Source organism: Paramormyrops kingsleyae, chromosome 9, assembly GCF_048594095.1.
Source record: "Paramormyrops kingsleyae isolate MSU_618 chromosome 9, PKINGS_0.4, whole genome shotgun sequence".
Lineage (NCBI taxonomy): Eukaryota > Metazoa > Chordata > Actinopteri > Osteoglossiformes > Mormyridae > Paramormyrops > Paramormyrops kingsleyae.
The window spans coordinates 24002600-24019256 of record NC_132805.1 but is presented as its reverse complement, the minus strand read 5'-3'; the positions used below and the strand labels follow the sequence as shown (position 1 = coordinate 24019256).

The window sequence follows — 16657 nt, the reverse complement described above, 5'->3', positions numbered from 1 at the left end:
TATGCTCTCTACAGTAGCCGAGTAGAAGGCCTTTAGGACAGCAGGAGAGACCTTAAACCTCCTCAGCTGCCACAGATGTAGACCATCTTCATTACATGTAATCTCCACACACTCAGCATGGGGACATGTGATTTCCACAATCCCAGCATGGAGACCTGCGACCACTGCACACCCAGCATGGGGACCTGGGGACCTGCGATCTCCACTCACCTACATGGGGACATGTGATCTCCACCGATGCAACATGCGGATGTGCAATCCCTGCTCACCCAGCATGGGGACCTGGGGACCTGCATTCTCTGCACACCCAGCATGGGGACATGAAATCTCCACACACCCAGAATGGAGGCAGGATTCAGGTATGAAGGCAACAGTGCTCCCCAATGTAAATGTAAAACACTTGTTCTTTATCTATAGCTAGCCCTAATGATCCTTCATAAGCTGTAAGTGCTGTCTTACAGGTCTGCTCCTAACGTGAAGATGTTGTCCTGTTATTTGAACCTTTTGCTGCTCTTCCTAAATTCATGTGCGAATTAATCAGTGAGTTGTAGTAAGGTTTGAGTGTGTGCTGCAAACGGATTAGCTCGAGGGCCATGAGGATGTAATTCAAAGTACCTCCCCATCCCCATTGTGCTTCTTCTGTTGGCTGATGCCACTCATAAATATTAATAGGTGCCGTCAAGTCAATAGAGATCTGGAAGTATGCTTTGCTGCACGCTTGGAAATAGCTTTCCTGTGGCATTAACTGGTGTTGCTTTTTAGCTTTGACAATTTAAATTGGACAAAGTACTGCTCATCATCTGTAAGCAAATCTTTAAGCTTTAACAAATGTTTATGATACATTTCTCATATCTATCACAAAGCTTAGGCTCTTCCTTGGGAAAATACAAATTTGTTTTATACATTTTTGTATGTTTATATGCTGATACTGTAAAAGGAAACAGGCAATAAAGGTTCAGGCGATCACTGCGTTGTAATGTGGTTTCAGGCTGCATGAAGGAAAAAAACAACTCGTGGAACATAACAACTGGTTTAATTAAGACATAACAGCAGTTCAGCTGGCACAGAACCAGTAATTATAGATGAAGAGGAGACTGATTTACTTATATGTTCATATGTGAATGGAGTACTTATGAAACTATAATTTAACACAGTATTGTACTCCACATATGTGAAATTAGAGAATTTAATTCTGTCTGCAGGTTCGTATTTTATGTCGGATACAACTTCAAAAATTTATATTTTGTATTTGAAATACATGTTTTATACCAGAGAGAATTGTTGTTTTATTAAGTGGAGGCATCAGTTTGACCATCCAGATCTTTCATAGGGATAACACCCTGACATAATCATAATTATATATGCCTTTTTCAAAAATTTCTTTAATTGCACAAAAGGCTATGACACTTTTTCTTCTGTAAGATTCCCCTCTATTCATGCATATGTTCTTGCGCATTGAATAATGAATAATCTCCACTAATAAATGTTTTTAGTCCTTCTAGATTTTAATAAAAGCAGGATCATTATGATGATGCAATGTTTCACAGGCTTTTTGTTTCAGTTTTTATTGTTTTTTTTTTTGCATGTATTAACATTTCAGCATTGTTTTAGTCTGGCAGGTGATGAGTAATTTTAAACAACAAAAGGACTGAAACAGAGTACATTTGAGCAGAGCTTTCGGTCAGGGCACACCTAGCCAAGTCACCACAGCACCAGGGGAAATGGGGCAGCATAGAAAACAGGGAGAACAGGTAGAGAACAGATGCATCGTCAAATAAACAGCCTATTTCTGTTGGAAGGCCTCGTCTATCTTCTGCTTCATCTTGTCAAACTGCTCAGTGAACCAGTTCCTGTGATGGCAGAAATGGTCACAGTAAGAATCAAACACAGCGTGGAGCCCGCCTTTTGTGTCGTTATCTGTGGTCACAGGTTATAACATTCCTGTATGGTATACGTGTCGAAGGGTACTTAAGGAGACTCTCTGAAGAAGATTGTGTTATACTGTAGCTTAGCTGCAACAGAACATCCTTTTACCTGGTCTTGGCAGCGAATTCACTCTGATGGATCTGGTCCAGGGTGGACTTAGTCTTTACCGCGACATCATCAGCAAAGTCTTTCATCTGGTTCTGAAACTTAGCAAACTGCTCCTCCAGTGTGGGCTCCTCCGCTTCTGCATGTGGACAAGGAGGTATATAAGCCCAGCAAAAGCCTAACATTGCATCAACCCCCCCCCTTCGGTAGCCAGTGACCAGGGGGATGCCAGGCAGAAATGACTGATGCACTGCTTGGCAGGGTGGCACGTGGATATAGCTCACCTGAGTTGGCAATCACAGCCAAAACGAGCACAGCGATGGCGATTGACAGCCTCATTTCTTCACAGCACGGATCTGCGAGGCAATAAGATGTAATACAGGCATAATCAATACACTGTGTGCATTGTTCGCTTTTATGGTTATTTTGTCCTTTTTACATTGTGGTTACTGTTCATACAAATGCCCCGCTTTCCCGTGTGTCAGCATCTAATGACGTGAATAGCTGTTTCTAGGTGACTCACATGATAAATTATACCGTAAACTTCCTGAGATTTCTTTGACACTTTATGCACGTACTTAAAAAAAACTATCATTGTGCCCATGCACTTTTATAATGAGGTTCTCTTCTCTAAATAGTTTAATTGTAATAGTTTTAAAATCATCTCGCCGTTGTAAAATGTTTTATTTTATTGCTAATTTGCAACATGAGTTCTAATTATTTGAAATATTACTATATATAGCTATGCCATAAATTTCACTATACTGTTTATTTTTTGTCTGCAGGCATGCAGGGATTGCGTTTTAATGTGAAATATGTCAGATATGCGTATCTGCGGTCAGTGTAACGCGACATGTAGATGTCGCCCGAATACAGCCTATTTATAAGAGTATTCCACTGAAAACGGTTATCGGATACAATGAAACGAAATCACTTTGTACCTTGGTCCTAAAATATAATTGCAGTTACTAAACGCATAATTAAATCTACATCATGATGCGCTGCATAAAATAAACAATCATTAAAATTAAAATTAAATTAATTCCAAAATATTAACAACCAATGCAATCTACGCAGAAGTAAACACTCACCTGTTTTCTCAGTTTTCAGAAGTAAAACTTGTCTTTGTCTAACTGCTGTTTGCTGGCGCCGCTCTATATAGTCCTCACCAGCTCTCTGACGCAACTGATAACTACCGCCTCTGAACTGCAGTGACCTCTTCATTTCTCATCCTTCCGCACGCGGGAATCTCATGGTCCGCGATGCGAGAGCTCTCAGTATCGCTCTTCTTTGTTTATATGTGTGCCTCTTTTATCTACATTTGATGAAATCTAAACTAGTGAGTGATGTTATCATACCAATGTTTTTCCAATCCACATGTTTTACTTTAATAAGGTTTCGTGTATTTTTAGTGATAAATTTTAAAACGGTTTTTTTTTCCTAAATGAAAAACAAAACGACTGATGTGTATTTTTGGTGCATGATCAGTCTGCGCTAGTATAAGGTTGTATTGCAACTATTGTACAACAAAAAGAGTCATGCATTTGGTCTTGTAATGAATGAAAAGTTTAAAGTACAGCATTTATCAGAATTTCACAGATCTTAATATACCTGCACGTATATAGATCGATATGTATGAGCATGAGCGATTTACAAGCCACCATCTGGAGGCAGCGGCAGTGTTTAATCATTGTTATCTCATTAACTTTACTCAGCCTAATTTCTGTGACAGATATGTCAAAATTATTCAGTGTATCAATTAAATTATATATATTTCTTTGATTTTAACAAAGATAATTAATCTAGAAGGCTTTAAACTATATTTAGCTACTTTTCCACTGTTACCATGCCATGGCTCAGTACCTTTTTATATGTTGTTTAGTAAATTATTTATTTGTTCCTCCAGAGTTTAATTATCTAGTCATCAGGCATAGAAAATATATGAATATAGATTTCATGCAATGTCCAGTCAGCAATTTCCCTGTCACTGAAGCAGCTAGGTTTCTAGTACCAACTGTGTAGGGCACAGATCAATATGAATCAATCCGAAAAGCATCCAGCTAACAGTGAAAGGTTTGCCCGGTACTAACCGGTACTAACCGAGGATTGCAGGCTTAGTCTTTGTGTAGCTGTGAGATACTGGGCTTTGTTATCTGGGCAAAGTATTACAATGGTTTACCATATGAGACTATCTGTCGTTATGTAACCCCCCATCACCCCCGCCCTCCACCATATGTAACACAGTACAGATATCTGCATGGTTCAGATTTCAATCAACAACAGGTAGCAGATATACTGTAGATAAATCTTCCTCCTTCTGTTTGCCTTGGAGACATCTGGTACAGATTGAGTCATTCAAATCAGATGAGTATTAGCCAAAAAAACCATGAAATTGGTCAAACTGAAGACCTTTGCCTTAGAATGTCTACATTCTGGCAAAAATTAGGGGAAGCCAGTCTGTTTGTGGAGTCGAGTAAGCGTTTATGTGGGAGTGAGCTGAGGAAGCGGTGAGCCAGAGGAACCTCCTAAACATGGAATGGAAAGGAGATGCAAATTCCTTTAGTCATTCCTAGTTGCAAGCAAGGAACCAATGGCTGTCGTTTGGTGTCTTTTTGTGATGTGACTGTGCCCATTGTCTTGCATGGGATGGTTGCAATTCCGCTCCTTCTCGTGTTAGTCTGTCGTTTTGGCATCTCTTTCATTGATTGTGTGAGACTCTGCCTGTGAATGAGCCAGAAGGCAGTTTTATAATAGCTGAAGCCGTGAGGCGGTGAGTAATAACAGACTTAAAAATGGGCTGCAAACGAGCTTCTGCCTTAAGCATATTTGTCAGAGGAGATGCTCCGGGTTACTGTCGGTTAATTTCAACACCTGCTTGCCGTAGCTTGGTCAGACAACAGAGAGCCACATTGAGAAGACATGCTGACTGAGTGATTGTGGTTTTCTTTTTTTTTCTTTTTGAATCTTGTAAACACCCACAGCTCACAGGATGTCTGTTGTGTTGCTCAGAGAGGGGTAACTAACGGGCAAGGGTAGATTTACGTAGATCTTTAGAATTCTGTATCCACAGAGAATTTGCTAGATTACCAAGAATTCTAGATTCTTGATTGGGTTATGTTGGATACTAGCAGTTGTAATACAAGATTTGGTATAGTCCTACAGAACCCTTGGTACACTTGTCTATAAAGGCACAGTTTGTCTCCCATGAACACTTGCAGGATATAAGAAAACACTCATTGTTGTCTTTACATAAGGGAATAAATGCTGAGAGGAAAACCACTTTGAGTCAGAGAACAGCAGACTCTTTGAGCAAGGAAAGGATTTTAAAAATAGGGCTCAGATTGTGGATATAAAATGGGAAGTATCGGAAGTGAACAAGGACTTAAGTTAAGATTTTACAGTGCTTAGATGGGTCTGTCTTGTGACTTTGAATGAGGTCTGTTTAAATTGGTGCTGTTTAAATAGACAAAAGGTACTGTATGCTGTGGTGAAACAGGTCTGTCAATTTAGCTGTTTTTGTAGAACTGCTGTTCCGAAAATTGTCCTTTGGAAAATGAGTCTTGCATGTAAAAGGGCATTAGCTGACTGTCAGGGACGATCGTGCCATTTTCTGCATGCAGGCCTGTCTGTGCTATTGGTTCGTTATGGGAAGTATCTCAGGATACACATGTTTATTCGTTCGTGTGGATGGGATGAAGATAAGGCTCAGACATCTGAAAAGTAAAAACAAAGCAAAGCAAAGTGAAGCACGGCATGTTCTTACGCCCCGCGGGGGAGGGCTGGAAGGTATTTGAGAGTGAGGCCCAACATGTCAGGGCCAGTGGGACATGACAAAATGAGAAAAACAAGGCACAGAAATGTGAAAGCCAAGGTAAACACTTACTGTGATCCTAGTTATGTATTCACGGCAAATGGCGAAAAGGCAGGCTGGGTGGGAGGAATTATGAGACACCCCCTGAAAAACACAGGCCAGCAACATTCAGCTGAGATGTCAGTTGTTTGTTTTTTTTTATAACCCTTTTGGTTTGACTACATTTTAGCAATTGCCAAGAAGAAATGTGATTTAGAAATCGGCTTCATCAGTCCGCTTATGGCCATGGATAGCAATCTGTTACGTAACAGTATAAATAGCCAAATGGCCAATAACCAAATAATGGCAAATGAAGCTGGTATACGTCAGAAGAAATTGACAGAATTTACATCTTTTTGGTACATCAACATCGTAGGAGCCTTATTCACCGCGGTGATCACCATTTTGGCGTGTCACCTGAGCAGGGTCCCCAAGGTGAACTTATTCATTTGTTCTGATCCCACTCACTATGCATGATTGGCTGACATGAATGTGATGGTGCAGGGCTGGTCAGCAAGAATAACAATGCAGTTACTGGGATGCTTTGCACCCCACCACGCTACACTTTAAATAACGTAGATAAATATGTGCATTTCTGTATTTCTGTTAATAGTTCATGTACATCACTGTGTAATGCTTGCAGTGGAATGCATGCGTTTCGTCAGTGTGTAACCATGTATGTTGTGTAAGTTGTTGGCTTCCCTGTCTGTGCTGCGGCTAGTATTAAACCAATGCTGGTTGTTAATAAAATAAGTTCCATAAAAGAGCTGTCATCTTCTTTAGAAAGATGACTCATGCACTTGCCATAATATGATTATTTGCGCCCCCTAGGGTTGCGGTATGACATGGAATGAACAAGATGGCCTTGATGTTTTAAGTATGCGACAGATTGATCTTGCTGATGTATTCAATTTGTTTTTTTTAAATTGTTTAAATTATACGGCTACCTACAAGTCACATTTTACCAGGCAAGTTGGTAAGTAATGGAAGGTGTGTTGGTTTTAGTTAGATTAATCTCAAGTGTAAAATAAAATAAAAAAAATTGCTTTAATTGTTATTGAAATTATTCTTGCATAGTATTTAAGATTTGAATTACCAAGAGAATTCTATGTGGCCGGGGTCTTATCTTAACTGTGTCTGTACCTGTAGCATCTATGTGATATAAGCCATATGAACCTGATTTTAATTTTGATTTGGATATTTATTCAAAAGGTCTGTGAAAAAAACGATGCCAAACTCTTGACATACTGTAATGAATGCAATTCAGAAGAGGTTTTAGTGAATAATATGAGAATATAATCTCTGTTTATCACTGGTGTGCCATTCTGCAAAAGATGGAGAAATGGCAGAGATGTAAAGGCAGTGCATTATGTGCAGGTGACAATGATATAGTTTGAGGAGGCTGAGGGGCTCCCTCAGCCTCCTCAAACAGCTCTAAGAGTAAATAGCGGAGGGCCTGTCTGAGTAGCATCGTAGCTACTACCAGCTGCCAAGGGGCTCTCTGAGTAGTACTGTAGTTACCACCAGCTCTGTAAGTAAGCAGCTGAGGGGCTCCCTGAGTAGCACTGTAGCTACCAGCAATTCTGTGAGTAAGCAGCTGTAGGGCAGCTTTATGGTCTGTGTGCACCGTGATGGAGTAGCATCCTGTACAAGCAATCTCTGTTTTATGTTTTCTAGAATGGGTTTCAGGTTCACCATGGATCTGTATAGGATAAGTCATGGATGGATGGATATAATCTCTGATCAACAACACTTTTGGCCAAGAACAGGAAGCAGTACTGCTGAAAAATATCATATAATGTAACATTAGCAGTTTTGCAATAAATTAATGTAGTTCATACATGTCTGTACAGTAAAAAAAACAGTTATGTGACCACAATTATGTTGTCACATCTCGAACTGCAAGATTTAGCATAACTGCTAAACAAGTGTTAGCTATTATTCGCCAGAGGCACTGGGATTTTTGGGAAATAAATCTTCATTACGGCGCCACTAGAACCTTGGGTGCTTTAGGTTTTGCTTTGCGTTTCAGCCACCCACAACAAAAACACAGAAACCAAGCATATTTAATACTCTTTATTGGTTCAGCAGAAACCTTTTGCACTATGGCTAACACACTGAAAAGGTGTCAGCGAGGGCTACGTCATGAGGCTACAGCGTTGGTGCAATGCTGCTTGGACAAAGATAGTGTGGACCGCAGCAGCATACTCATGTCACGTCTCAGTACAATCACACACATGATCAAACATAGTACAGCGTTACAAAAACTAAGCAGTTCCATATTTCATATGCTAGGTCCTTACATACATGCAAGAATGTAACTTCTATTGCTTCAAGGACATCAAATATATAAATTGACTCCTACAACTCCAGGAAGCATTTTCATTGGAAATTGTTTATAAGGACAAGTTTCAGAGTGCGGTGCAATAGGCCAAGAGAAGTTAGTTTGGACTGAAATGGTATAAGCTGCTTGTTTGTGATGCTAAAGCAAATTGGGGGGTCTGCCCTAACCCCCCCATCAGGCAGGAAGTAAAAGAACAACTCAAGTGCACCGGTAATTTGGCAATATGCTAACAATTCACTTCTTGAGGAGCAATGACATGATACTGCAAAATGCCTTGTAAGATGAGTGGGACACTTGTAAACCCATTCCCCCTACACAGCCCCCACCAAATGCCACATCTGTGATATTAAGAGCTAGCCTGGATCTTGTCCATGACCGTCTGAAACTGCTCACGGATCTTTGATACGTAGGGGTCGAACCACTGGCTCATCTCCTCCAGCTTTCCTTCCAGGGTGGTCCGCAGGTCCTCAGCGGTCTGCTCTAGCTGCTCGCGAATGCCCTCAGCCTGGGACTCAAATTTTTGCCCCAGGTCCTGAACCTGGGATTGCAGTAGCTGGTTCAGGTTTCCCAGTCGCTCCCCGGTGCGCTGCCGAGCCTGGTTGAAGTAGGGCTCAAGGTGGTCCTTCACTGACTCCATGTTCTGGGAAGAACGGGACTGCATCTCTCCAAGGTAGGTAGCTACAGTGCTGTGGGGTGGAAGTGCGAGTTAGGCTTGCAGTCAGCAAGACAACATCAGCTTCTGCTATCTGATTTCTGCCTGTGAGCCTAACAGCTAAAGTGTAGGAACTGGCTAATGTCCTTTGAGGTAATGAATCTTAAAAAGGTAGATTTAAAACAATCTCTACATGGACCACACACTAATTCTCCCTTGCTTAGTATTCCTGAGTATTCCTGTCCTGTCCTCTGGGATGCCAGTGCCATTCGCCTTACTTGCGGATCTCCTCAGTGTCCTTGCCCAGACGTTTCTTGAGCTTCCTGGTGTAGATGTTTATCCTGTTCTTAACATCATCTACATTCTGGTCCATCATGGTCTTCAGCTCCTGCACATATTGAGCAGTTCGGTCCTTAGCATCAGTCATGTCAGCTTTCAGCTTGTTGACGAGCAGCTGGAAGTCCTGGCCCAGTTGGTTTGCTGTGTCTTGGGTGTAGGGGCCCAGTTTGGTCTGGATGTCATCCTTATAGTTGTTTAGCTCTGCCATGGTGTCCATTATCAGAGTGCTGGGCAGTAGACAGGTGACAAACAGGACAGCGTAAAAAAAAAGTGTTGCAGGAGCAGAAAGTTGGGAATTGTATCACGAAAACATGCCAATGAAGAACTGAATAGACGAGTGGGTTTGGGGCAAGGGACAGTGGTGATAGAATAAATTATATACAGTATACACATATATAATCCTAAATGCATATGCAATGGAAAAAAAACACCAGAAAATGTATGTACTAGAGCTAATGTTCAGGAGGCCTTGTTACCAAGAGGCCTGGTAGGAGGGATGTGACAGCAGCTCTACTCACTCCAGTTCTCTGCTGATCTGATGACCTTTGATATCTGTGACCACTCCATCGGCCTTGGCGTTAAGGTCTGATACATAGTGCCAGAACTGGTCCACAGTCTCCTCCCATTTGGTCTTGGGCTCATCCTGAGGCACTGCACGCGCCTGGCAGCCTTTAGGGAGCAGTACAGTGAACAGTCACAAAATTAATGCTAAATAGTTATTGACCATTTTTATAAAAGATACATATCTACTTCCTGATTAGCTAGCCAGTTGCAGTGCAAACTGATGCTCACAGATGATTCTTGTGGGTTTGGTTTGGTGTAGTTCAATGGAAACCGTATATTTCATTAAAGTGATGAGCAAATTGAGAAGATTCTTATAATCGGTACACCAAATGTGTCTGTACTTTGTTTTTTTTTTTGTTTTTTTTAAAAAAAAAACACTATTAGGTTTGCACTGGACAGTTGTCCTTCATTCCTGTTGCAATGTGTCCTGTAAACTGCAGTCATCTCTGCACTTACTGTTTGCACCAAGCCACAACCAATTCCAGTATGTTCACATACTGGCAATAAAGTGTTCTGAGTTCTGAATATCATTGATTTAATTATTAATTATTTAATTATTACTGTAACCACGTGGGTAAGGAAAACCTGCCTGAAATCACTGCCAAAACGAGAATCACTGCAATGGACTTCATGCTGATGTATGGGCAACACACCTGTGAGGAAACAGACATAGAGGTCATTCAGTTTGCCTGTACCGTGTATCAAAAGGCCAGACAAATAGACCGCAGATCCTCAGGAATGACATCCACATAACAATGGGGAAAAGATCAGTGTAAATTTGAATGGGCAGGAGAAAAGCAAGCTGTAAATGGCAAAGGTGGGAGCTATCTGGCGCTTCTGGGATCTCCCTTAATCACTCTGCCATTGAAGATCATGACTTTGTGTGCTCTTTAAAAGAGCAGCTTAATGGCCGCTATTATTTCGATAAATACAATTTAAAAACATATTTAGATGCAAAAGCAGAATAGAACAGTTCACAAGCCGCAGGTGTAGTATGATAATTATCGTATCTCAAAAGCATCTACATCTCCTTTACAACAGTCTTTGCTATTACTGAAATCGTTCAAATCTTATTTTGCTCAATATTCCTATTTACATATGTAGTCTAAGCGAAATACTCTTAATTCGTCCCCCTGTTCGATTAGCTTGAAAGGAAAGTTACGTGAATTTCCATGATGAAAAAGTTAATAATGGCAAATAAAACATGCTCTATTAAATGGTAATATATACACATATAAGTACCACATCATCATAAAACCTAAATAAAGTAACCCTGTCACATAAGAATTTTACAGAATAACTCATTGCCGGATTTGCAGCAAACATATTTATGCGCAGTTTCATAGTCACTCACCTAAGTTGCGTCCTTCGTTCTCCTTGCCTCACAGCCGGGACCGCTTTTATACCTCAACGGGGCGTCCCGAGAGGTGCGCGCGCGTGACACTTATATCACTAATACTTGTGAAGTGTCGAGCGATGAAGTGGCGTCCGGGCGTCCGAAGTTCTCCAGTCTTTGCTGTTCTTATGCAAAGCGTACAGCGCCTTGTCACGTCTGTCACTTAGTAATTTAGTATCATGCATGTCTGTCGTTGTTGCATGCAGTTTATTTTGCTTTTCACTAGCTCTAAACAGTGCGTGTTATTTTGCTACGTAAATTTTACAATTTACATTCCATCTTGCTTAATAATTATGTAAATAAATTATGTTTTTCTCTGTTCTCTAAAGAAATGTACGTGTATTTGAATGAAGAATTATATTTATCTATGAACAAAATGTTTAGTGTCAACAGAGTTTAACATGTATTTCAAAAATAGTTTAATGTTGCATTTTCTACCATTGTTTAGGTTTTATCGGAGTTTCAGTTTCGGTTGATAACGGTGGTTAACTGCAACGCAAGTTTATAGCCTATAATCTTGCGATACGGTGTTACATCAACCTTTGAACGGACCAGCTGAATGACTTAAGTTAGATTATCCAAGTTTATAATTGAAATTCCCCTTATTTTTAATTTTAATTCATCTAAGCTACATGAATACCCAGATCGCCTTCATGGTATGTGTGTGTGTGTGGGGTGGTGTGGGGGGGGTTCAGGTCTTTACCTATGGGATGTTAATGAATAAATTATTTTGTTTTGTATCAAATGTCAGACTTCTTGCGGGTTTGGTTGGGTGTAGTTCAGAGGAAACCGTTTATTTCATTAAAGTTCTGTGTAAATTGAGAAGGTTATCATGATCGGTAAACCGTGTGTTTGCGCATCTGTCTTCGTGAGTGATTCAGAGGGAAGGATGTTTTGTGGTCCCTTTCTTTTCTGCTGAGTATGGATTTTGTTCTAACATGAAAAACCGCATAGCCAATACGACCTTTATTACGGTGTTTGTAAAAAAAGAAGTCATGAGTCGCGGATGCAGATGACCACAGTGGTGATAAATGTCAATGTCAGCTCCCAGCAAGTGACATAAAGTTCGTCATCCTCACTTAGCGAGAAGGCTCACATATTTGAAAATATTATTATTTATCAATGGCATCCAAATAACAAGAGACCACATTTTGAAAACCATCTGCAAATAAATTTTGATGATTTTAATATAAAAAATTTCTGCACTGTTGTCCCTGATGTTTTAAAGATATCCTTAAACGTTTAATGAGTACAGGCAAAAATATAATTATTATATCAGTACTTATAATGGGGAACATAGCAATTACATTAATGAGTACAGCCTGTTACACACCATCCGTTTTATAGGGTGGCTTATTTCTTAAAGGCCAGTCCCAGGCAGCAGGAGGGACTGCGTAGTTTCTTCTGGAGGTTCTTTATCCGCACTGAAAAGGCCATATTATCACCCACCACCACCACCCAGCAGAGTGTGAAATGCTCCTCACACCGGGAGGGGGTGGGATGGTGATGTGGATTTCCCCTCAAAAAATTGCACCCTACACTCTATGAAAAAAGGTAATATGTGTACCTTTATTGTTTGTCACTGGGGCTGTACCCTTGTAATTGCACCTTTTAAGGTACAGAAATGGACTCTGAGGAACATCCCAAAGGTACAAACAGCATTATTGTACCATCAATGGTACAGAAATGTTCCTCAGAGTCAATTTCTGTACCTTGAAAGGTACAATTACCTACAGCTATCAACCATTTCTCCAGTACAGTTGCAGAGAACCTGGAGCCTTTAGATGTGATATTTAATATGTGTGTGGTCATCATGTTTTGTCACCACAAAACAGCTAACCAAACTTTCAAAATGATTTACAAAGTATCCCATACATCGCAGTGATACGACATTGTTGTGTTTTTGGTTGCCACTGTACATGATTTTGTTGTCATTTTGTTGTTCTTCTATTGCCATTTTGCTGTTTTTGTGTTACATAGTGCTGTGTGATTTTTTTATTTGCTGATGTACTCTGTCTTGACATCAGAGGAAGTTACATATCCATTGCGAGTGCTTTCTCTTGCCAGTGAACTTTACATACGGTAATGTAGAGCTTTGCTATGTTGAAACTAGGGTCTTTGACATGAATCAGTACCAGTTTGTTAAAGATGAAAGATCAGTCAGTGACAAGGAGAAAGTGAAATGATTGCTTCATGGAGCTGTAATGAACTTTGCCCAGGTTTGCTTCAATACCACCTGTATCTGAACCTACACTCAGTGAATACGTGAATACTTTGTGATAGTAGCTAACAAAAGGATAGGAGTGATTTGTCCTGGGATAAATGTAAGACCTATAGCAGGACTTACAGTCTTATCATTTTATTTATACACTCTCAGAAAAAAGGGTAAAAATGTGTACCTTTGCTTGTCACAGGGCCTGTACTCTTGTAATGGTACCTTTTGAGGTAGAGAAATGGACACTGAGGAACATCACAAAGGTACAAACAACTTTACTGTACCATCAATGGTACAGAAATGTTCCACAGAGTCCATTTCTGTACCTTAAAAAGTACAGTTACCTACAGCTAAGGGTACAGTTGGCAGACCCTTGTGGGTACAGCCCCAGTGACAAGCAAAGGTACAAGTTTATACCCTTTTTTCTGAGAGTGTAGGATTATAGCTATGCTCAGAAGTAAGTGTATTGCCTCAAGCGGAATCTCCTTACTGTTGCAACACATCACACTTTGTGCTAGTTTCTGGAAGTGCAGTGAACTGAAATAACCTCACAGCCCTGAGGACCCAGGAACAGGGAGGAACTGCTGTCTTTCATTTCCCTTTGCAGCTGGCCGGCTGTCTCTGCCCATCTGTTCGTGCAGAGTAATGTCTACGTCAGTCTTTTCGAGCAAAGGGTATGTTCTGATTTCTTGACATGAGTGGAAAGTTTGTTCCTCTTCATTGAAAGATAGGCATTGTGCCATAAACATGTCAGGTGACATATTGCAAATGTCTTGCACAAACATAACTTTATAGAGTGTGGGGGAGTTCAATAATGCATAGCTATCTGAGGCTACAGCCTAGGGGCCGCCCCACCTTGGGATAAATGAGACAGGCTGCCACATTTATTTTTTGAATCAGTGGACACTGCCTTTGTGGTCTTCCCAGGTCTACTGGGAAAATACTGAGAGACCCCTGTTACTACCCTTTTTCTTTGTAGGTTTTAGTCTGTCCATTTTACAGTTTTTCTCACTTACTGTGGCACATTTCATGAAACATAGTCAACATTTTCAATGCCATGAAATCATTTCTCAAAACATTTTATGCATTTAACACAACGCTATGGTTTGGCTGCAAAAGCCTGTAATTTATCCAAAACAATTAACTCATGTCTCAAAAACTAATAATTCCACCAATAAATTAGTCAGTTCCACCAAAATGAAATGTACCGTCTGCATCGTAATAATGCTTAGATATATTGTCAGTATGTCAGAGTAAGGATGTCAGTGTAACCATGTCAGAGTCCTGAGCTCCACAATTCTGAATGATAGTCGGTTCCCACTTTCTCATTGTCACTGATCATTTTCATTAGCAAACTGATACTTATTCATGTCAAAGACACCAGTTCCTACACTGCAAGGCTCTACATTACAGTATGTAAAGTTCAGTGACAAGAGAAAATATTTGCATGCATATGTAACTTCAGATCCCAATACACAGTACAATAGCACAACAATGCCATATTACTACAATGTAGGGAGTGTTTTTTTTAATCATCTTGGAAGTTTGGCTGTTTTGCATGTGGTGACTAATACAATGATCACACACATATATAGTTTTCTGGGTAAAATGATCTGTTGCAATGGGAAATTACATAATCTATTTTGACCAACAAGACTAAAGCAATGGAAATTTGTTCCAATTGATGACAGTTTTACGAAACCATTTGTATATATGTACTAAAACATTTGGAAACCTGTTTGAAGCAACGAGAATGATGTTCTGCTGTGCAGAAGTGACATTATGGTTTGGGGATCACACTTGTTGTTTTAGAAATGTTAGTTGTCATTTAAGAAATTTAAGTCATGTTTTGTCATTATTTCAGAATGAATCATTCAAAATGATTCAAGGCTGAAGAAATCAAAAGAAAGATGAGCTAAAGTTGAAGGGTTACAGTGATTTGTTTAGTGATTTATACTTTGAAAATGGGATTTGGCTGATTCAGTTATTTCATCCATGGGTAAATTACGGCTCAAGATAATGATATCCTGATTGGCCTAAGTTATATTTTTGATTGACGGGCGATAATATAAAAAAACAGCAGCAAAAAGTCTTTGCAAAAAACTGTGCTAATCATTAATGGTAGTGTTAGTCATTCTCACCCGACCAACTGGTTTTTTGTTCCCACAAAAGCTGTCTTCTTCCTCAACAAACAAGGAGAATATATTATTCTGGGGCTTGTACAAACCAGCAGCTCTCAACTGGGGTAGTTTCAGGTGCCACAGTATTCCTCAGTCATTAAGTCAAGACCCTATGTTTTTTTTGTTTTTATCTATATCTATCTATCTATCTATCTATCTATCTATCTATCTATCTATCTATCTATTCATCCATCCATCCATCCATCCCACAAAAATGGCATCATTTGCGACCACTAAAGGCTGACCTTACAAGACATTTTCAAAATAATTTTTTTAACCACACAATCCATGGCCGATGAAAATAGTTGAGAACCACTAGTACAGATCCTTCCGTTCTGCCCTGATAGCTCCATGGGCTGAGCCTCTGTTCAGAAGGTTGCTGGTTCTAAGTCCTGGTCTTGGTAGAATCGTATCATATCTGTGAGCAACTGTAGTTTTTCTGAATTGTTTTGGACAAATTCTCAAATGAAAATGGTACTCCTCATAAGCGAGTGTGTAAACCTGCACACCTCTATATCAGTTTCTCACAACAAAATGTTGTTTCTTATTTTTTGTTATTCATTTACAAATGATTTAGTTTTTGTTCTTGTAAGATTAGGTATATTTACTTTGAATTATGCCAAAAATCAGTTGTATTAGTCAGCTAAAATTAAATATACACTTCTCATTTTACTTCTACTCATACTGCATAATATTTAAACATGTGCATGGTGTAAGTCGTCACATGCAAAAATGTTAATGCAGTTGTGGATGCTTCCTATGATGACATCCTAGTAAATTCTTGTAGAGGGTGGATGAGACCCAAGAAGATTTTTTTCCTCACTGTATTCCAAGAGAGGATATCAGATGTGATGTAAATGAAGACAGGTGGCCAGACCAGTGACAGGACATCCATGATGTAGAATTGACCTTCTATTTCCAGCATAACTATGTAAAATACAGTACCTTTGTACTGTAACAGATTTCTGTTTGGATCTATGGGTATCATTGTCATTTATATTGTCCTGAATAAAAATTATCCACCTTATTAATGTTACAGTATTCTTGTCTTGCAGAAAATATCAATGTGGAAAAAACCTTGTAATG

General features: G+C 39.8%; 2 protein-coding genes across 2 annotated transcripts; both read right to left on the bottom strand.

Annotated features, from left to right (window-relative positions):
* Positions 1-1484: 1484 nt before the first annotated feature.
* On the bottom strand, positions 1485-3274 carry apoc1 (apolipoprotein C-I). The gene is made up of 4 exons (XM_023833195.1): positions 3123-3274; positions 2316-2387; positions 2035-2170; positions 1485-1850 (listed from the first exon to the last, which is right to left on the bottom strand). The coding sequence occupies exons 1-4, from the start codon at positions 3253-3255 to the stop codon at positions 1784-1786; spliced, it is 408 nt and encodes a 135-aa protein (XP_023688963.1). The 5' UTR covers positions 3256-3274; the 3' UTR covers positions 1485-1783.
* A 4668-nt stretch (positions 3275-7942) lies between these two features.
* apoeb (apolipoprotein Eb) lies at positions 7943-11250 on the bottom strand. Its single transcript, XM_023833311.2, has 5 exons — positions 11135-11250; positions 10370-10433; positions 9735-9885; positions 9156-9443; positions 7943-8911 (listed from the first exon to the last, which is right to left on the bottom strand). The coding sequence occupies exons 2-5, from the start codon at positions 10410-10412 to the stop codon at positions 8572-8574; spliced, it is 822 nt and encodes a 273-aa protein (XP_023689079.1). The 5' UTR covers positions 10413-10433; positions 11135-11250; the 3' UTR covers positions 7943-8571.
* Between the last annotated feature and the right edge of the window lie 5407 nt (positions 11251-16657).